General features: G+C 40.4%; 2 protein-coding genes across 4 annotated transcripts; one reads left to right on the top strand and one right to left on the bottom strand.

Annotated features, from left to right (window-relative positions):
* Positions 1 to 4813: 4813 nt before the first annotated feature.
* On the bottom strand, positions 4814 to 13859 carry bag5 (BCL2 associated athanogene 5). Of its 3 annotated transcripts, XM_015036940.1 has the most exons (4): positions 11638 to 11975; positions 11164 to 11563; positions 7361 to 8254; positions 4814 to 5881 (listed from the first exon to the last, which is right to left on the bottom strand). In XM_015036940.1, exons 2-4 carry the CDS (start codon positions 11193 to 11195, stop codon positions 5341 to 5343), a joined length of 1467 nt encoding a protein of 488 aa, XP_014892426.1. In that variant the 5' UTR covers positions 11196 to 11563; positions 11638 to 11975; the 3' UTR covers positions 4814 to 5340. The 3 variants fall into 3 exon arrangements, with proteins under 3 accessions (XP_014892426.1, XP_014892425.1, XP_014892427.1); XM_015036939.1 differs by lacking the exons at positions 11164 to 11563; positions 11638 to 11975 and adding an exon at positions 13405 to 13859; XM_015036941.1 differs by lacking the exon at positions 11164 to 11563 and having other exon boundaries at positions 11638 to 11976.
* On the top strand, positions 12553 to 16205 carry coa8 (cytochrome c oxidase assembly factor 8). The gene is made up of 5 exons (XM_015036942.1): positions 12553 to 12826; positions 13892 to 14089; positions 15311 to 15374; positions 15596 to 15686; positions 16062 to 16205. Exons 1-5 carry the CDS (start codon positions 12701 to 12703, stop codon positions 16180 to 16182), a joined length of 600 nt encoding a protein of 199 aa, XP_014892428.1. The 5' UTR covers positions 12553 to 12700; the 3' UTR covers positions 16183 to 16205.
* Positions 16206 to 16289: the final 84 nt, after the last annotated feature.

The following is a 16289-nucleotide window of genomic DNA, read 5'->3' as shown; positions in this document are numbered from 1 at the left end:
AGTGATAACTCAAAACATTTATTTTTAAGAGGAGATTAGATGTTTTTAAAAAGGATTTTTATGCTGTACTTTTGTCCCGTTTATATCATTTCAAGCAAAAACGTCAACAGTGTATCTGCAGATTGGCCTGTTGTACATTTCAAAGCCCAGGCTGGAGTTTAGTTTAGTTTACTTTATGAAGCTATAGCCCATCACATGGTGTGCCTCGTGTATATAAATGCAGTTTTTCTGCATATTTGCACAAACCTCTAATTTGCATTTCACATAAATAAACTGAACCTGCACTTGGATGTTGGTTTGGTGTGTAAACAGCAGACTCCACTGCGTTTCCAAACAGTTCAGTGACCTAAATACGAAACTCAGCTGTAAACAGTCATGCCAAAAAGAAAAAGGAAAAGAAAAAAGAAAAAGCACTTCGATGTAGGGAGTGCAGACATCACTTTGAAATAAAGAGGCTGAATTTATCCTATATGTTTATACGGAGGTTTGGGAAGGTTTTCAAACCACTGGAACTTTTTCACATTCCCTGAAAGTGAAGCAAACTGTTATTTGAAAAATAGCTGAAGTTTAGTAATACTGGATGGAGAACAGCTTTCAAGTGCTGCCACAAACTAATCTAATTAATAATTAAATATATTAAGAAATGTGATTAATAATCTAAATCAGCTTCTTTATTTTTTAATTTGAGTTCAATTTATATCTCTGAACAGATTCTAAAAGCCTGCTGAAGAACATCCCCACAGAATGATGCTGCCACTAACATGCTTCAACGTGGGGATGGTGTTTCCATGGTAGTGCCACTCAGTCAGATTTGGAAAGTGGATTGTCTTGTCATAAGCAGTGCACAGGTTTTAACTTAGGGGCATCAGAGTAAATACAAAGTGCATTAAAATGCTTCTGAAACTTTCATTTGTTAGGAAAAAAATTGTATTACTTAATGCACTGATGAGCAAATTTTGGCAGATACTGATATCCGACATTAATATTGTTGTTTTGACTGATAAGCGCAGATATAATATATTGTTTCTCCATATTTTCAACACTTCCTGCTTTGGTTAAATGCCCCCAAGCGTTTAACCCAACGCTTTGGGGCGTTGGATCGCTATCACTTAAATACCAAATGACCAAACCCATCCTGTCCCCCTCCTGAAACACATAAACAAAAGGCAACAAAATGGAACTTAACATCAGTCCGTAACATCGGCCCAGTTTTACTTGTTGGACCGATACCGATATGTTAACTATCTACTGACATCCACTGATACCCATGTTAGCAAATTGGTAACATTGGTATCCACATCGGTTATTGTGGATACCGATTATATATTAGGGATATCCTATCCCTAATATATAAATTATATAAATAAATCTAAATATTGTGTTGTTCCCTATCTTAAAATTCCAATAAAATACATTGACGTTTGTGGCTTGTGACGTTTGTGAAAAAGGTCCAGGAGGTATGAATATTTTTACAGAACACTGAATCTTATTTGCGGCACTCCAACTAATGATAAATGGTTCTGTCAGTAGATTATTGAGCTACAGTTGACGCCGTAGGAGAAAGCAACTCGTATAGTTGCCTGATTAAGGTGCCAGTCTAATTGGAACTTTGTTGGGAAATAAATACGCATTTATATATATAAAAAAGGGGGGGAGAGAAGACAAAAAAAAAAAAAAAAATAGACTCCGACCAGTGCACACATGACGTGATACTGGCCAAAGTGCTCTCTCAATAAAACACATTCAGTACTTGGTGTCCTATTCTAGTGCATTGATGCATACCATAAAATACGCGTTCTATTTTTGCTGCACTAAAACACTGTCTTACACAAACTGATGGGTAAAAAAAGGCTGAAAAGTAAAAAGGCACAGCTTCAGACTTCTCTACACGTCCTTTCTCTCTCTTCCTCCTTCTCCAGCAGCTCTGAGAAGTTTCTAGAAGGTTCTGTCGACTGTGATCTCCGTCAGTGCCTCCCTGCCGAGGGCCCTCCAGCGGGGCCCCCAAGCTTCCGCCTCGACACGCCAGTCCTGCGGATATCGTCGCCTCGGTCTCTTTCTGTCCAATTTCCCCAAAAGGCTTCAGTCGCGCTCCTTCGTCAACAGAAAGCAGTGGGTAGAAACAAACATACAGACGAGAAGCCACAGAAGCAGCAACGCCGAAATATCGCCTCGCTTCTCCTGAAAGGATTCATATCTGATCTATTTCCAGCCTTATGTGATCATATCACGGTCAGGACAAACATCTGAGAACAGACGACAAGAGATGCAGCTAAAACTGAAGTCTAACATCTCTGCAACATCCTGCTTTCTGCTTAAAAAAGAAAAGATAAGAAAAGAACATTCTTCCATGACTTCCAAGTAATCTTAAAATAGATTTTTAGTGCTTCTTTGTCAACTGTTAGGTTGTGTTTTTCGAGTGGAGTTTCGGCGCTACGGCGGGCCTGGGCCCAAAACCGAGACTCGGGAGTCACGGACAGGTCGGTGACTTGAAACACACCATTTCTTTTAACTTGCTTAGAAAATAAAATCTGTGAGAGAGCGAGACGTGGGCTGATAACATGAAGGCTTAGCAGCAAAGTCGCTCTGTTTTCTCCGTTTGAGCTAGTTGTAACCTCACTCTGCCTGTCATCGAATATGGGAATCTTTTTGAAGCTACTGGTTTGGTAGCTTATCATGCTAATTGTTAACATAAGATGCTAAAGGTGGTTTTCAATGAGTGTCCTTTACTTTAAATGTTCTTATAGGGCCAGTTGTCCAGAATATATTGATAAAAGGCATCAACAGCTGTTAAAAATAGTAATAACTAGCTGTCTCTGCATTTGAAACTTTACTTCTTGAGCCCTTTCCACATTGAGCGGTCCCTCCACGATATGGTGATTGATTTTGTGACTTTTTTTTGCTATCAGAATCACAGATTTTTCGGTGCTAATTTAGAAATATTTACAAAGAATTTTTGACGTATTTACACTAATATATGGTGGCAAATGTGGCTTTGTTGATAGTGGATTATAAACTTGATGAATTCTGAGGCAGTATTGTATTAAAAGTAAGAAATACTGCCACCTGCAGGTGAGGATTAGCATCTCTTAAACAAAATGTTTTCGACAATTTGCAGTAAACTCAAAATTCTGCGTTAGCGCCCCAAAAAATGTGGATATCTGCTGATTTTGTGTGAATTTCTGTGATCGATAAATCTAAAGAAACTGTGGAGGGACTGACTGATGTTATATGGCTGTTTACGGATTAAAAACTGCTTAAATTTGATAAAATTATATTCAAGCACAAAGCTGTTCTATTGGAGGTTCTATTTATGTGCCCCTCTGGAGCAGAGGTATCCAAACATTTTATCTCAAGGGGCAAAACGTCAAGTCTGCTGAATAGATGTAGGTCTCACAAGAGAATACAAAAAGCTTGGTTATTGAATACTTTGTACCATAGCCAACATTTTTAAGATTTTTATTTGTAACAGTTTTTCCCTGGTTACAAATAAAAATCTCCATTTGCGTCAACCACCTGCCGCAAAAGGCACCGGGAGACACTTTAGATTCCTCTGCTCTGGAGACTAGAGGGCCACATAAAAACTAGGGGGGCCCACATTTGGCCCCTGCACCTTAAGATTGACGCATGCTTAAGTGATCAAAACTGTATTTTACAGCAACTGCTGTGGTGTGATGTCGCCTCTCCTCCTGATAGATAACCTGATTTTTCTGGCCTTCTTGCTGTGAAGGAGAAATTATTCTGAATGCTGTAATTAGATGTGGCTATATTAAAACTCAAGGGGAGAAATCAGATCTGATCTAAATCTACATCGGCAGGTCAAAGCTTTACAAAAATCAGAGATCAGAAGTTGGCCCCAAAATTCAGATCCTTGCTTCTTTATTGGAGAACGACCGTAGATTAGCAATATCCTACTGTCTAATTCCATCTTGTAGAACAGATATGTTATTAGATCCATTTGCTTTTCTGCAATCTGACCTTTGAAGCTGTAATAAAGTAGAAAATGCAGTAAAATCAGCCTGAAGTAGCTGCGTTTTCATTAGAAATGTGCACAAAACGTCAATATTCTGCTGATGTAAAAAAAACAACACAATTTTGCAATTGCTGTGTTTCCACTAAATAAGAAATAAGTTAAAATCGCACATGAATAAGTTTGTTCAAGTGATATTAAAAATATGCAGCACCATGATCTTTCTGTTTCCTCCTGTTTTCTTCTTTGTGGTTTGCGCCAGTGGCAACATCTGGTTGTTGTTGATAATGTGAGTCGTGTGATGCAAAAATGTGTTTCCATTGCAGTTTTGTGAAATACACTCATTTCTATCCTAGTGCCAAAACATTATCAAAAAACGAGTTATTCTTTTTAAATTGGCCTGTTTCCAGTAAGGAAATTTATTTTAAAAATGTTAAATTGAGCATGTCTAATAGCTGTGTTTTCATTGGCCATATAATTACACAATTTGACATTTTGAAAATAAATTTGCTTACTGGAAACATGCCTATTTAAAAAAAACTAATTTTTCTATAAAGTTTTGACACTAAGATGAGGTAATTTAGAAAAATATTGGTTTATTTCGCAAAATTGCAAAGGAAACATTTTCTTTGATTCACATGATCAACAACTGGAGATTGTTGAACCACGTCTCACGTCTTTGTGGTTTTTGCCACTGGTGAAAACCACAAAGACGACAACAGGAAGAAGTTGGAAGCGCGGCATGGATCTTGATGACTTACCGCATGAACAAACTTGTTCACATGTGATTTTTATTGCGTCTCATCTAATCGGAACACCGCAACTTGTGTTTTTTTTTTTTTTTTGACACTAACACAATAGACAAAGTTTTGCACGCATTTGGAACGGAAACACAGCTACTGCCTGGTTTTTCTAGTTATACAGGATGAGCCACCCCTGCCTCTGGTAGCGTATCACCAGCTGTCTCCATTAGCAACTGACAGTCAATTTAATAAAAGAGGCCACTGCTTTACAATCACTAACTGAACGTTTTATCAATATGAAGTGCAGTCTGGAGGAGAAGACAACGAGCGTTACTCAGTGCTTTGGCTGCAGGCTTCTACTATCATACACCAAATACAATGACAGCAACAAGCAAATCACACACGCACACACACACAAAGAGCACACAGAAAAATACGTGTCAAAATGTGTTTCACAAAAGGAGTTTCAGATGGGTTGGCCTTGACTACCACAAAGAGAAAAAAAAAGCTCTGCTGCAGTGGATTCTGGGTATTTCAGGCAATATTTACAGCTGACGGAATGATGACGCTCCATTTTCAAGCTCCTTTAATTCCTGCAACCGTGTCCGACCCAACGTGGTCTGGGATTAATCAATACTCCCACTCGTCCGTCTTCATATCTAGGTAGTTGAGAATGTTCTGGGCAAACTTCACCGCTTGCTTCCGTGCCACCTTGGTGGACGCGTCGCCCTGCGGATCCACAGCGTCCAGCGCCAGCAGCTGTTTGGTCAGCAGTTCCTCCAGCATCATGTAGCTCTTGTCGGCCCGCTTGCCGTCAAAGCCCAGAACTTGGGCCTGCAGGTCGGAGAGGCTGCCCAGGACCAGCCACACGGCCCGGTGCGACGGGTGCTCCTCGGGACCCGGCTGGCGGCACACCAGGGCCTCGCGGAGGTCCAGGAAGGTGATGACAGCCTGGACCTCGACCACGGCGCGGCGGCGGGCCTCTCTGATGCATGGGTTTTTGGCCGTGTCCACCTGGTCCAGGTGGGTGAGGAGGCTCTGGAGTTCGGCTTTGGGCCGGAAACTGAGGTCACCAACCACGCAGTGTCGCAGGACGCCCTCTCGTAAGTGGGAGACGTGGGTTCGGATGGCCTCGATCTCACGGATGGAGTTGTTCTGCGCCAAATCGTACCTACGGTGACAGACACAGGTTCACCATACTGAGCGCTACTTCCGATCATCGCTGGATAATGGAAACCAGAAGGAAAACAGAACAGGGTTCCAAACTTTCTTAGTATATGTGTTCAGCTCCCATAAGACAAAACTATGTGGAACAATCTTTTGCTGCAATGTCCAGGTACAAGTGTTTTCTAACATGTGTACCAGCTTTGAACTGCTTGTGGTTCAAAGCTGCTCAGGATGGTCAGGATGCAGCTCAGGATGCTTTCTTCTCGCCACCGCGAGAAGAAAGCATCCTGAGCTGCGGATCTCTGAGCTGCTGATCTCTGAATTTACTTTTACTATTAGAGGTGCATCAATAAATCTGCCTGTTAATTTCAGCGGATCGGCAATCGACCAATATTTATCCCCATGTCCAATCCCAATGTTTTCTTTAGAATTTTGTGGAAATGGAGTCAGAATTTATTTGGACATGATTTTTAGAGGCCTGTTATATTTTTCCTTTAATGCTATTCTTGTTGACTTTTTTTTCGGTACAACTTAAAAATTAGAAATTTTGTCTCTGTGACAACTGCAACCATTAATACGGTCCTGACAAGCAACATGCAAGGGCGGCTTCAGATGTTAGAACAGGACCTTAAAGACAAACTGACATATTTATTTCATGTCTTATTTTCTTTTTAATTATTTTATTTGCATGTGACAGTTGCTGCTCTCTACAAACTTTGGATTTGTGGATCTTTGCCACAAATTTTGCTCCAACCACAACACAAAGTGGTGTGTGTAAACCAGCAGTGTCTGTTGATACACATTTTATGCCGATTCAAGCAAATTTACATTTTAAATACCAAAACATTAATTTACAATCTGATGGGCATCAAAAACAGAATTATTTTGTTATAAATTCAGGCAGTTAAAGGTTAGTATTACTTTTGTTATGTCATTATAATTAGGCTTCTAACATAACAAATGTTACTGGACCAGAATAATTATTGCAATAAATGATAATAATGTTGTTGAGACCATTTTCAAATAATTAACTGATAATGGCATATTAATACAGATTCGCCCTCTCAAACTGTAATCTTCTGGAAATCACACTAGAACTGAAATGTATTTTAAATATCCAAAATAAAATATGACAACCAGAAACGGGAATAAAAATAAAAAAAACAATTGAAACTATAAATACAATGTATGAAGAGGACTCTAAACAAAATTGCCCTTCAATCATCAGAATGAAAATTATAGAGCTCATTACGGTGTGACGTCGCTTTTTGATCCGATATCGGCTCTTCCTATCATTGTGAAGCAGAGTTCACAAGCGTTGGATTGTTCACTCATTATAGGGAACATGAACTGGGTTTAGACCGTCGTGAGACAAGTTAGTTTTATTCTACTGATAATGTGTTGTTGCAATAGTAATTCTGCATTTGTCGCAATAGTAAATTGCTTATTGCGACAGTCTTAGTTGTAGTAAACTGAGACGTACCTGCGAGTGTCGTCCCCCTCTCCCTCCAGGTCCAGGTGTTTCAGCAGGCCGTTTATTTCCTCCACCACCTGTTTCCTGTAATTCCGGATCGCCGCGTTCCCGGAGACGTCCAGGGCGTCCAGCTCCACCTGCAGCTCCGTTAGGATGCGGGACAGGTGCGCGCAGCTGTCCCTCCCGCTCAGCCCCATCAGCAAAGCCAGTAGCTGGCTGCGAGCCATGCTCACCTTCACCATGACCTGGTTGATGCGGTTCACGGCCTCGTGGGTGTCGCCCGACAGGGGCAGAGAGAGGGTCTGCTGCGGCGTGCGGCTCTCCAGCACGTCCTGCACGGCGCAGAGCCGCGTGAGCGCTCGGTAGCGCGCCTTGCGGAGCGGCACCCGGCCTTCAGTCTTGATCTGGGTAAGCCTGAGGACGAACTCCTGAAGGGCGTCCACCAGCTCGTCGTTTATTTCTGCCACCCCGCCGGCCCGCTGCGGCGCCACCACCCGCTCGTCCACCAGCTCCCGTGCCGCGATGCTCAGCTCTTCGATGGCCAGGCGGGACGGGTGGGAGGCGTTCTCCTCCAGGTACCGCAGGAGGCCCTCCACCTCTTGCGCAGCCCTCTTGCGCGCTCCTTGCAGCTCCAGCTTGCCCTCCGTGTCCACCTGGTCCACCTGCAGCAGCAGCTGGGTCAGCTCGCGCTCCATGCGCTTGTATTCTCGGTCGTTCTGTAGGCCGCTGAAGGTGCAGACCTGCGGCCCCAGAGTCGAGACCTCTTTCTGGACTTCATACAGTCTCATCATTGCAGGATGCTGCGGATGGTAAGGCTGCTGCTGCTCCGCCGGATGCTGCTGCTGGTCCTGTGGACCGCCATGGTCCATCCTTTTTCCACCATCAAAAGGTTTCCCAAAGAGACTGAAAAAGAAGCACAATGAAATCAGATCAATTAGCAACCAGCACTGAGGCCTTGTGCACACGTAGCCAAAAGTCTGGGAAAACAAATTTTTATGGGTTTTGGCCTTTCATGAGAACTTTATCACTACAAATTATTATTTAAGAAAAGTCAGACTAAGCAAGAAATTTGAGAAAACTGTATATTTGTGTTTGCATGTGTACATGGGAAAACTTAGGTTCTGCAACAAATAAAGCGGCAATATATCCACATAGTTGATATGACAATCTCAATCGGCATCATCTTGTATTTTAATAATGTTATTTTCTAATACGCTACTTAAAAGTATTTCAATCTATATTTCTGTCCACACAAATGCACCTCCTATCGCCATGTTTAATGTTAAAAGTTGGGATTGTTTTCAAGCAGTCTGATTGATGTTTTAGCTTTGCTACACTGCCCCCTATGTGTTTGGCATGTTTAAAACAACACAGTGGCAGATTTGTGTGGGTTTGTAAGGATGCAAACTTTTCTGAAAACAATCCCATGTGTACGATATTCTTTTATAACAATGTGGGAGAGACATTCATTTTTATAAATTCCGGGCTAAGTGTGGATAAGTCTCAAGTCTGAGTGGAGACAGGATTGTGTTGAAGGTTACCTGCTGAATTAGACAACCATCTAATAGAAAAACTAAAAATCCTCAACTAAGCATTGAAATTAGTTGAGGATTTCAATGTCCAATATTTATTTGGACAGTTTTATTTTTTTTTTTTCAGATCAGTGAAAGCACTATAGTGCTAACAGCAAGAGGAAGTTCAAAATGTGTAAGCTTCTAGATAGGCTGCAACTTTTAAACAGGACATGGAAATTGTCAAATAACAGGAAGTGACACGTTACAAGAACACTAATCTGTCTTAGTCCAGTTCTATTACTTTAATACTTAGCTGGCAATACACACAGAGAGGTTTACAGTTAATGTTTACTGTCTAAGAGTGGCTTAGCAATCTAATTAGATAGTTATGTAGGTAGCTCGCTAGCTGGATCGCTAGCTAAATATCCCTAATATTTAGTACCATTGTGGCAAATCAGATTTCATACAAATAATCATAAATTCTAAATTTAGCAAAGCAACAATGACAAGGATCCACAGTATCATGTTCTAAAACTGAGCAGGAAATAATCACATAAAATAGAGACAAAAAAAACTTAATGTAATATATTCTGTCCTCCAAGATACTAAATGAGATATGCTGCGATGCCTTTTGGTTGGGTTTAGCTCTAGAAACACATCTGTGCCATAACCCTAAAGGATTTGAATCTATCTGAACACTTCAAGTAAGGCAGGGCAGCAGTTATTTAACTGTGGGCTGTTTTTGAGAAAATAGTTTTCATTTAAAATTTTATTACTAAGATGATTACATTTTCAACTTAGAAAAAGTATTTTGTCTTTATTCCTAATTCTTAGAGAGAAATTTGGAACCAGCAAGTCAGCTTTACAAACTCTCTGCTCGGTGTCTGCGGATGCATTTACAGACTCCTGATTAAATGTTAAATCACCCCTAAGTTCCTCGGATCCAGCTAAATAAAATATCATTGCACAAATCACCATAAACTAACTACAACCTTTGTAGTTCTGTGTGTTTGAGCTCTGTTGTGATTGATGCCTTCTGTGTCTTTTAGTTTCATTGTTGTAGTTCTGTCTTTAGCTTGATTTCTTTGAAGCTCTCATAGTTTTGTGCATGATTCCCCATATACTCATGTCAACCTCTTGGTCATTTGTTTTGAATTCATATAATATTTTGTCATTTCGGATGTTCATCTTTTGATATAATTTCTGAAGCCAAATGTGTCACTTTTTAGCTAAATATTTAATGAACCAACTAAATATGCAGCTCCAAGTTACATATATACTCAGTCTGCTAAGCATTTAGTTGGTAAACTAAATGTTTTGTAAGTTCAGAGCTAAATATTTAGTTGTTAAATTAAGTATTTCGCTTGCTAACTAAATATCTAGCTTCAAACTAACAGTTAGCTTGCTAACTAAATATTTGGTTTGAAGGTATGACATTTATAAATGAATGAATAAAATTGTGAAAATATGACTGAAAAATTAGCCCTCATTTTTCTACAGGCTAAATAACCCAAATTATTGCTGTTATTTATTTATTTTTGTGAAATTTTACAAACAACAGCACTTGGTGTACTCCGTGACCCGGTCTCTATGTTAGGGTTGCCAAAGTGAAGATTTTGATAAAAGAAAGTAATTAGAAATTCTGTTTTAACTCCCTCAAGTCTGGAAGGGCAGAGGTCTCCCACCCTGGTCCTATGGGCCCTCTGTCCTGCATGCTAAAGAGCACAGTTTCATGGTCCTAGAAAACAGGTGCTGTTCCACAATATACCGGTAATGTATTTATTTATTTTTATCAACAGCATAATGACTGTTGGAATAAATGTTATTTGGAGTCAACATTCCATTATGTAAGAGGGCGAGGGGATGTGCATTTCCAGAATAGTGGATGATCACATGCCAGACGAAAGCTTCCAAATCCGAATATCTAGTAGGATAAGCTCAGGAAAAACAAATCCAGCATGGAAAGCCACTCCTCTCCTGCTTCCCTCACGGCATTCAAGATTAGGAAAATAACTAATGGGAAGATGCGAACAATAACGTCCGCAGCTAGTAGCAAGCGGTCACCCAGCATGAAGGCTTACAGGGCTACAGGTAACATGCGATCCACCACCAAGCGCCATCCCCAGCTCCAGGCTGCCTGCACCGGCATTGCGCATTATGTCACCACGGAATACCCCGATCGGCCGACTGGTTGCTAAGGGATCAGGAACCAGCGCGCACACACCTCGAAGCATCTCCAGATGCTGTCAGCTGCATCCCCGCTCACACACACACCGACACATCATCGTTAGGTCTCACCTTTTCAAAACGCCGAACACATTCGCGCACATTTTGGCCGAGCTCTGTTTCCATCAGCCAGATCGGCCCGTGAAAGAAAAAGGCTTCCGAACGTGGTGAGACGAAGGCAGGAATTTCGGTTATGCTCCCGGTCAGCTTCACTACCTCACCACCGAATCTTCTTCTGTCACTGACTGAATGACTGCGGTTGGAATGGTGTCGCCCCTCCCACGATAGAAACCACGGTCTTCATTTACTACCATTTAAAGCTACTTAGTTTAGAAATAAATGCGTAACTAAAGCATACACACAGATTAAATGAATGATTTCAAACCTAAAAAGCACCGATCAAAAAAACAGCTTCCATCCACTGTTAAAACCTTTGTGTTTCAGTGCCGATGATCACCTGACTCTGCCCCACCTGCTGAAACAAAAACGGGTTTTTAGATCTAAAATAACCCCTCAATTTAAAAATATACCAGCTCTCCTCCTTACCTGCATAACCAGCGTACAGCCATCTGAACTGCTGTGGGATAGAACGCTCCTTCGTTGATTAAAGCTTAACATTAGCCTACCTAGCTACCTTCTAGCAGTTACTTTCCTGCTCAACTGTGTAAACTTACACGGAGTTGGATTTTTCCCAATTAGTATACGGTAATTTACTTACGTTGTCTATGTAATTAGAAAGCAATCTATGTATAAATGTTTGCATAACGCATGCAAATTATTTTTACATAGTGAGAAAAATACAATGAAGTGCCGACTTTCTGATAAGCGACTTTGCAATTTTCTAACTCGGTGTAAGTTTTTGTTGTCCAACATTTGGTGCGCTCCTTTTACTATCGCAGTCTCAAGTGGTCAGAGGAGAGGCAAGTACGTCCGAAAGCACCTGGGATACGGGCGGGGTTTCAAAGAACTGGGTGCGCGCTGGTTAGGTTTTCGAGCGCACCTACACACCCCATTGCGTTAACTTGATTAAACGTAATAAGGAACCGAGGTATCCAACGAAATACTCTCCCCTTGTCTATGCGCTCTGACTTTAATACACTGTATTTGTTTCGACTTGGTCGACTATTATAATCGATCTGCACCTTGGAGCTTTTATTTTAAAAAATCTGATTAATTACATTGTTTTTTATTCATAGGTACATATTTTAACAAATAAACTCACACCCCATATAATTTATTTGGGAATTACCTGAAGTTGGTGAAGAATCAGAAAAAGCTTTATTAATCATGATACAAAATTATATTTGTTAAATTTCTGTGTAGAATGTTATATTTTTTGTTCAGATATAATGGTAAAGACTAAGTCTGTAGGTATAAATATTTAATAAAGCATGTTTTCAAAGGACAGCTAGAGCACGCTGTTGTGGCAAGTTGTTTTCATTAGGGTGACACCGACCGGTAGGTGGAGCTGCTGGCAGGAACATTTGTCGAAGTAGTAGAGTTTGTCTGAACAGAGTAGAAACAGGAGGGCGCTAGCACATTGTGCTAGCAAAGGGCACAATGTTTTTCTCCTTTATCACAGATACGGATTAATGTCGAGGTAATTAAAATGGCAAACAAAGCAGCGGTGACCTGGAGGAGAGTCAGTGGTTTCTTGCTGCCCCCTCTGCGGCTGCACCAAATGTCAGGAGCCAGCAGTCGGCTCTGTAGTTCCGAGCAGAAAAAACCTATAAAGGTCCGTATCAGAGCTTTTATTTTATGTGTAGACTACTCGCTTAAAGCGTTTACTATCCACTGTTACTGCCTAGTTTATTTTAAAAGCATGGGTTGACTCAATATCAAAGAGAGCGGGTACATTTTCAAGATTATTCAAGCTTGTGTTGTGTTGTTTTCTCCTTGAAACCATTCCCATATTTGTAAGCAGTCGCCTCTAACCGTCATAGTCTGAGCTTTAGTAACCAACTTTAATGGCTCTCCGTCCCCCCCTTTCATCTGAACAAACCACAAGACTCCTACATTAACAGTCTATATGTATTTGGAGGAAACCAAACAGCATCTCAACACAAACCAACCATGTGTGTATAAAACACGGTGGAAAGGGGTGGTGATGATTTGGGCTTGTGTTGCAGTCAGTCAGAAATTTAACCCTGAACTTCTCTGTTTACTAAAAAAATCTGGAGTAATATGTGAGGCTATCTGCATATATGCAACAGAACATTAAATCTAAATAAGCGACAGAAGGATGAGGAAAGAAAATAATCTAGGTATAAGTCATTTGGTTGCTGAGAAGCTGTGTGTTTCAGGTGTGTGTACCTTTTTCCTGGCCCCTGCCTCCTGGATCGTGTTTTTCTTCTTGCTTTTCCCATGATGACGGCTGCTGAGAAATGATAAGCACAGCGTTTTATCATCTCAGTTAAAGACTTGTGACGTCCATCTGTGCCCAGGACAACTGCAATGCCTTGCAAAAGTATTCATTCCCTCTTTTTAGCACTCTGCAAAGTGACGACCATAAACGAAGAGTTTAAAAAAAATCCTGTTTGAATCATTTTATTTAGTTGCACTTTAGGTTCAGTGCATCATTTGCTCAAACTGTGGTTATCATTGAAGGAGAGAGGATCAAAAGTGGTGTGTTCACCCTCACTGGTGGAGAACACAAAGATGTTTTCACTGACGGCAAATTATTTCCAGAGTCTTTGTTCAAACTAAAGGAGAAGTGGTTGTAAACAACTCGCATCATATATATTTTTTAAAATTAAGTGCTTCTTTGGCTTGTAACCATCCCACTTTTTGATATATGTAGATATCTACATCAAGGCCGGATCCCTGCTCCACACATGACTGGATCGGTCCCCCAAACTCTCTGTCAAACCTGCGACCCATTGTCTACCGCATCAGTGAGAACGAGTCTGATCTGGAAAAGCAGCTGAGAAAACTGAGGCAGGAGACCGAGGACTGGAATCACATATTCTGGACCAGGCAGAATGTCAACTTCAGCAAGGTTTGAATTCACGTTTTCCAACTAGTTTTGTTTGATTTGTTTATCGGGTTACATAAGCATATATATTGTTTACAGGTAAAATTCCCAGAAGATTTCAATTTCTTTAATTCATAGCTCATGGCTGTGTAGAGCCTTATTTCTACCAGCAGAGGGCAGCAATGTACAACAGTCTGTAGAAAATATACTAAAATAATTATGCTTTCAGTGTTCCTACAGGTACATCTAAAAATAATGATAATAATAACAATAATATATTTTTTGTAAAAGTTGTACATATTATTTTCACTCATTTCAGAAATTGAAATTCATATATAGATTCATGCTATGAAGTCAGATGGTCATAGGTTCGAATCCCAGCCTGAGGTCTTTTCTACATGGAGTTTGCAAGTTCTCTCTGTGTGTGCATTGTTTCTCTGCAGTTACTCTGGCTTATTAACTTTATTAACTCAAACCACCAAGCCATGAAAGGTCATTGCTGAAGAAGTTGGTTGTTTATAGAGTTCTGTTGAAGAAGAGTGAAAGAAAGTTGAGTGGAAGGAAGGAAGGGACAGCTGCAGACTTAAGTAGATTTCCAAACAAAATTTGTCCAAAAATTTGGAGAAGCTTCACAAAGGATTGGCCTGAGTTCTGGATACAGATGAATCCTACACACCAAGAACATGACTGTGCCTCAGTGGTCCAATATTCTCTTTTCAGATGAAAGTTTAGTTTCCATTTCATCTAGAAATCAAGATCCCATCCTGGTCACCTGCTGCTGTTGGCCCACTGGGTTTTCTTTTGTCTGTCTACCAGGACATTCTAGAGAGCATCATGCTACTTCCTGCTGACACGCTGGATGGAGATGCTGATTTCATTTTCCAGCAAAACTTGGTACCAGCCCACACTGCCAAATATACCAAAAAATAAATAAAATACCGTGGTGGTACTGTGCTTGATTAGTCAGCAAACTGACCTTTAACCCCATAGAAAGTATCTAGAAGGTTTTCAAGAGGAAGATGAGAGACACCAGAACCAACTAGGCAGACGACCTAAAGGCAGCTACCAAAGCAACCTGGGTTTCTGTTGCACCTCAGCTGAACCAGTGGCTGATCTCCATGTCATTACTGATGCAGTAATTCATTAAACAGGAACCATAACAAGAACTCAGAGAATAGAAGTGAATATACATTTCAGAAGCCAGTTTAAAAGCAGAAAACAACTTTGTTTTCCTCTTCTCTACAGGAAAAAGAAGCTTTCATCATCTCACAGCTGAAGGCAAAAGGCTTGACTTTGCGTGGAGAAGATGGTGAGGATATATATATATATATATATATATATATATATATATATATATATATATATATATATATATATATAAATACACTTAAAAGGATTCAAGGTGTACAGTAGACTAGAAGAATAGTTGATGAGAATAAAAATTCCTTTAAAAGCTGCTCTGGGTTCACTCTGATGTTTTAAGATGACATTATAGTGAATTAATGTGAAGCATCTTGGTCTCTCCCTCAGGAAGACAGAGTTCCCTAAGCAGTGAAGAGATGGCTGTGTTTTACAAAAGCTTCTTGGACAAAAACAGAATGCGGCATGCAGATTACAACAGGTGAGTTGTTTTTGTACGCTTGATGTTTCCCATGATGCTGTTGGTGCATGTCCCAGTGCCCCAGCAGCGTCATACCACTCTGTGTGCAGAGACCAATCACGACAGGCTCTAGAGAGAGTTTTGTAAATAAACATGCTAACGTAGTGGACTTGTTTTCTGCCTAAATGCATCAACTCTTAAGATGATTTTGTTGTTTTCCTTTTTGCTCATTTTTAATTATTCTCATTATTTTTATAAGCTGTAATCAACCAGCTAGTAGCTTTTTTTTATGCAAATGTGTATCAAAAGCAGCAATTCAGTATTTTAACAGCACACTGCAAACTAAATATTTTTGCATGACTGAATTTTTTTTTGCCTTTTTTCCCACGCATCAAGAGAGTGGTACAGACGTAACTTCACCATCACTTTACTCATGGCTCGAATTGCCCTCAACGACTTTTGGAGGACTGTAACTGCAAAACATCACAAGAAGAAAAACAGCACGCCAACAATTTAATAAATAAATATTTACATACCATCCATGTGTCTGACTGTGTTTTGATTTCATTAGCATGATGTATTCAGAATGTTTGTAAAATTCTGACAGAAAGTAAGGATATATCT

Source organism: Poecilia latipinna, unplaced genomic scaffold (assembly GCF_001443285.1).
Source record: "Poecilia latipinna isolate Pla-1442-1.1 unplaced genomic scaffold, P_latipinna-1.0 Scaffold386, whole genome shotgun sequence".
Lineage (NCBI taxonomy): Eukaryota > Metazoa > Chordata > Actinopteri > Cyprinodontiformes > Poeciliidae > Poecilia > Poecilia latipinna.
Note: the sequence above shows the minus strand (reverse complement) of the source record. Positions and strands in the feature narration are given on the sequence as shown.

Bases quoted from the DNA above. Each gene is read 5' to 3' on its own strand.
- coa8 (XM_015036942.1), top strand. From the start codon at position 12,701: ATGGCAAACAAAGCAGCGGTGACCTGGAGGAGAGTCAGTGGTTTCTTG. The intron at 12,827-13,891 runs GTCCGTATCAGA...TGATATATGTAG, and splicing joins AGCAGAAAAAACCTATAAAG to ATATCTACATCAAGGCCGGA. The intron at 14,090-15,310 runs GTTTGAATTCAC...TCTTCTCTACAG, and splicing joins AGAATGTCAACTTCAGCAAG to GAAAAAGAAGCTTTCATCAT.
- bag5 (XM_015036939.1), bottom strand. From the start codon at position 13,499: ATGATAAAACGCTGTGCTTATCATTTCTCAGCAGCCGTCATCATGGGA. The intron at 8,255-13,404 runs GTACACACACCT...CTTCTTTTTCAG, and splicing joins AGGCAGGGGCCAGGAAAAAG to TCTCTTTGGGAAACCTTTTG. The intron at 5,882-7,360 runs GTACGTCTCAGT...CTGTCACCGTAG, and splicing joins GAGGGGGACGACACTCGCAG to GTACGATTTGGCGCAGAACA.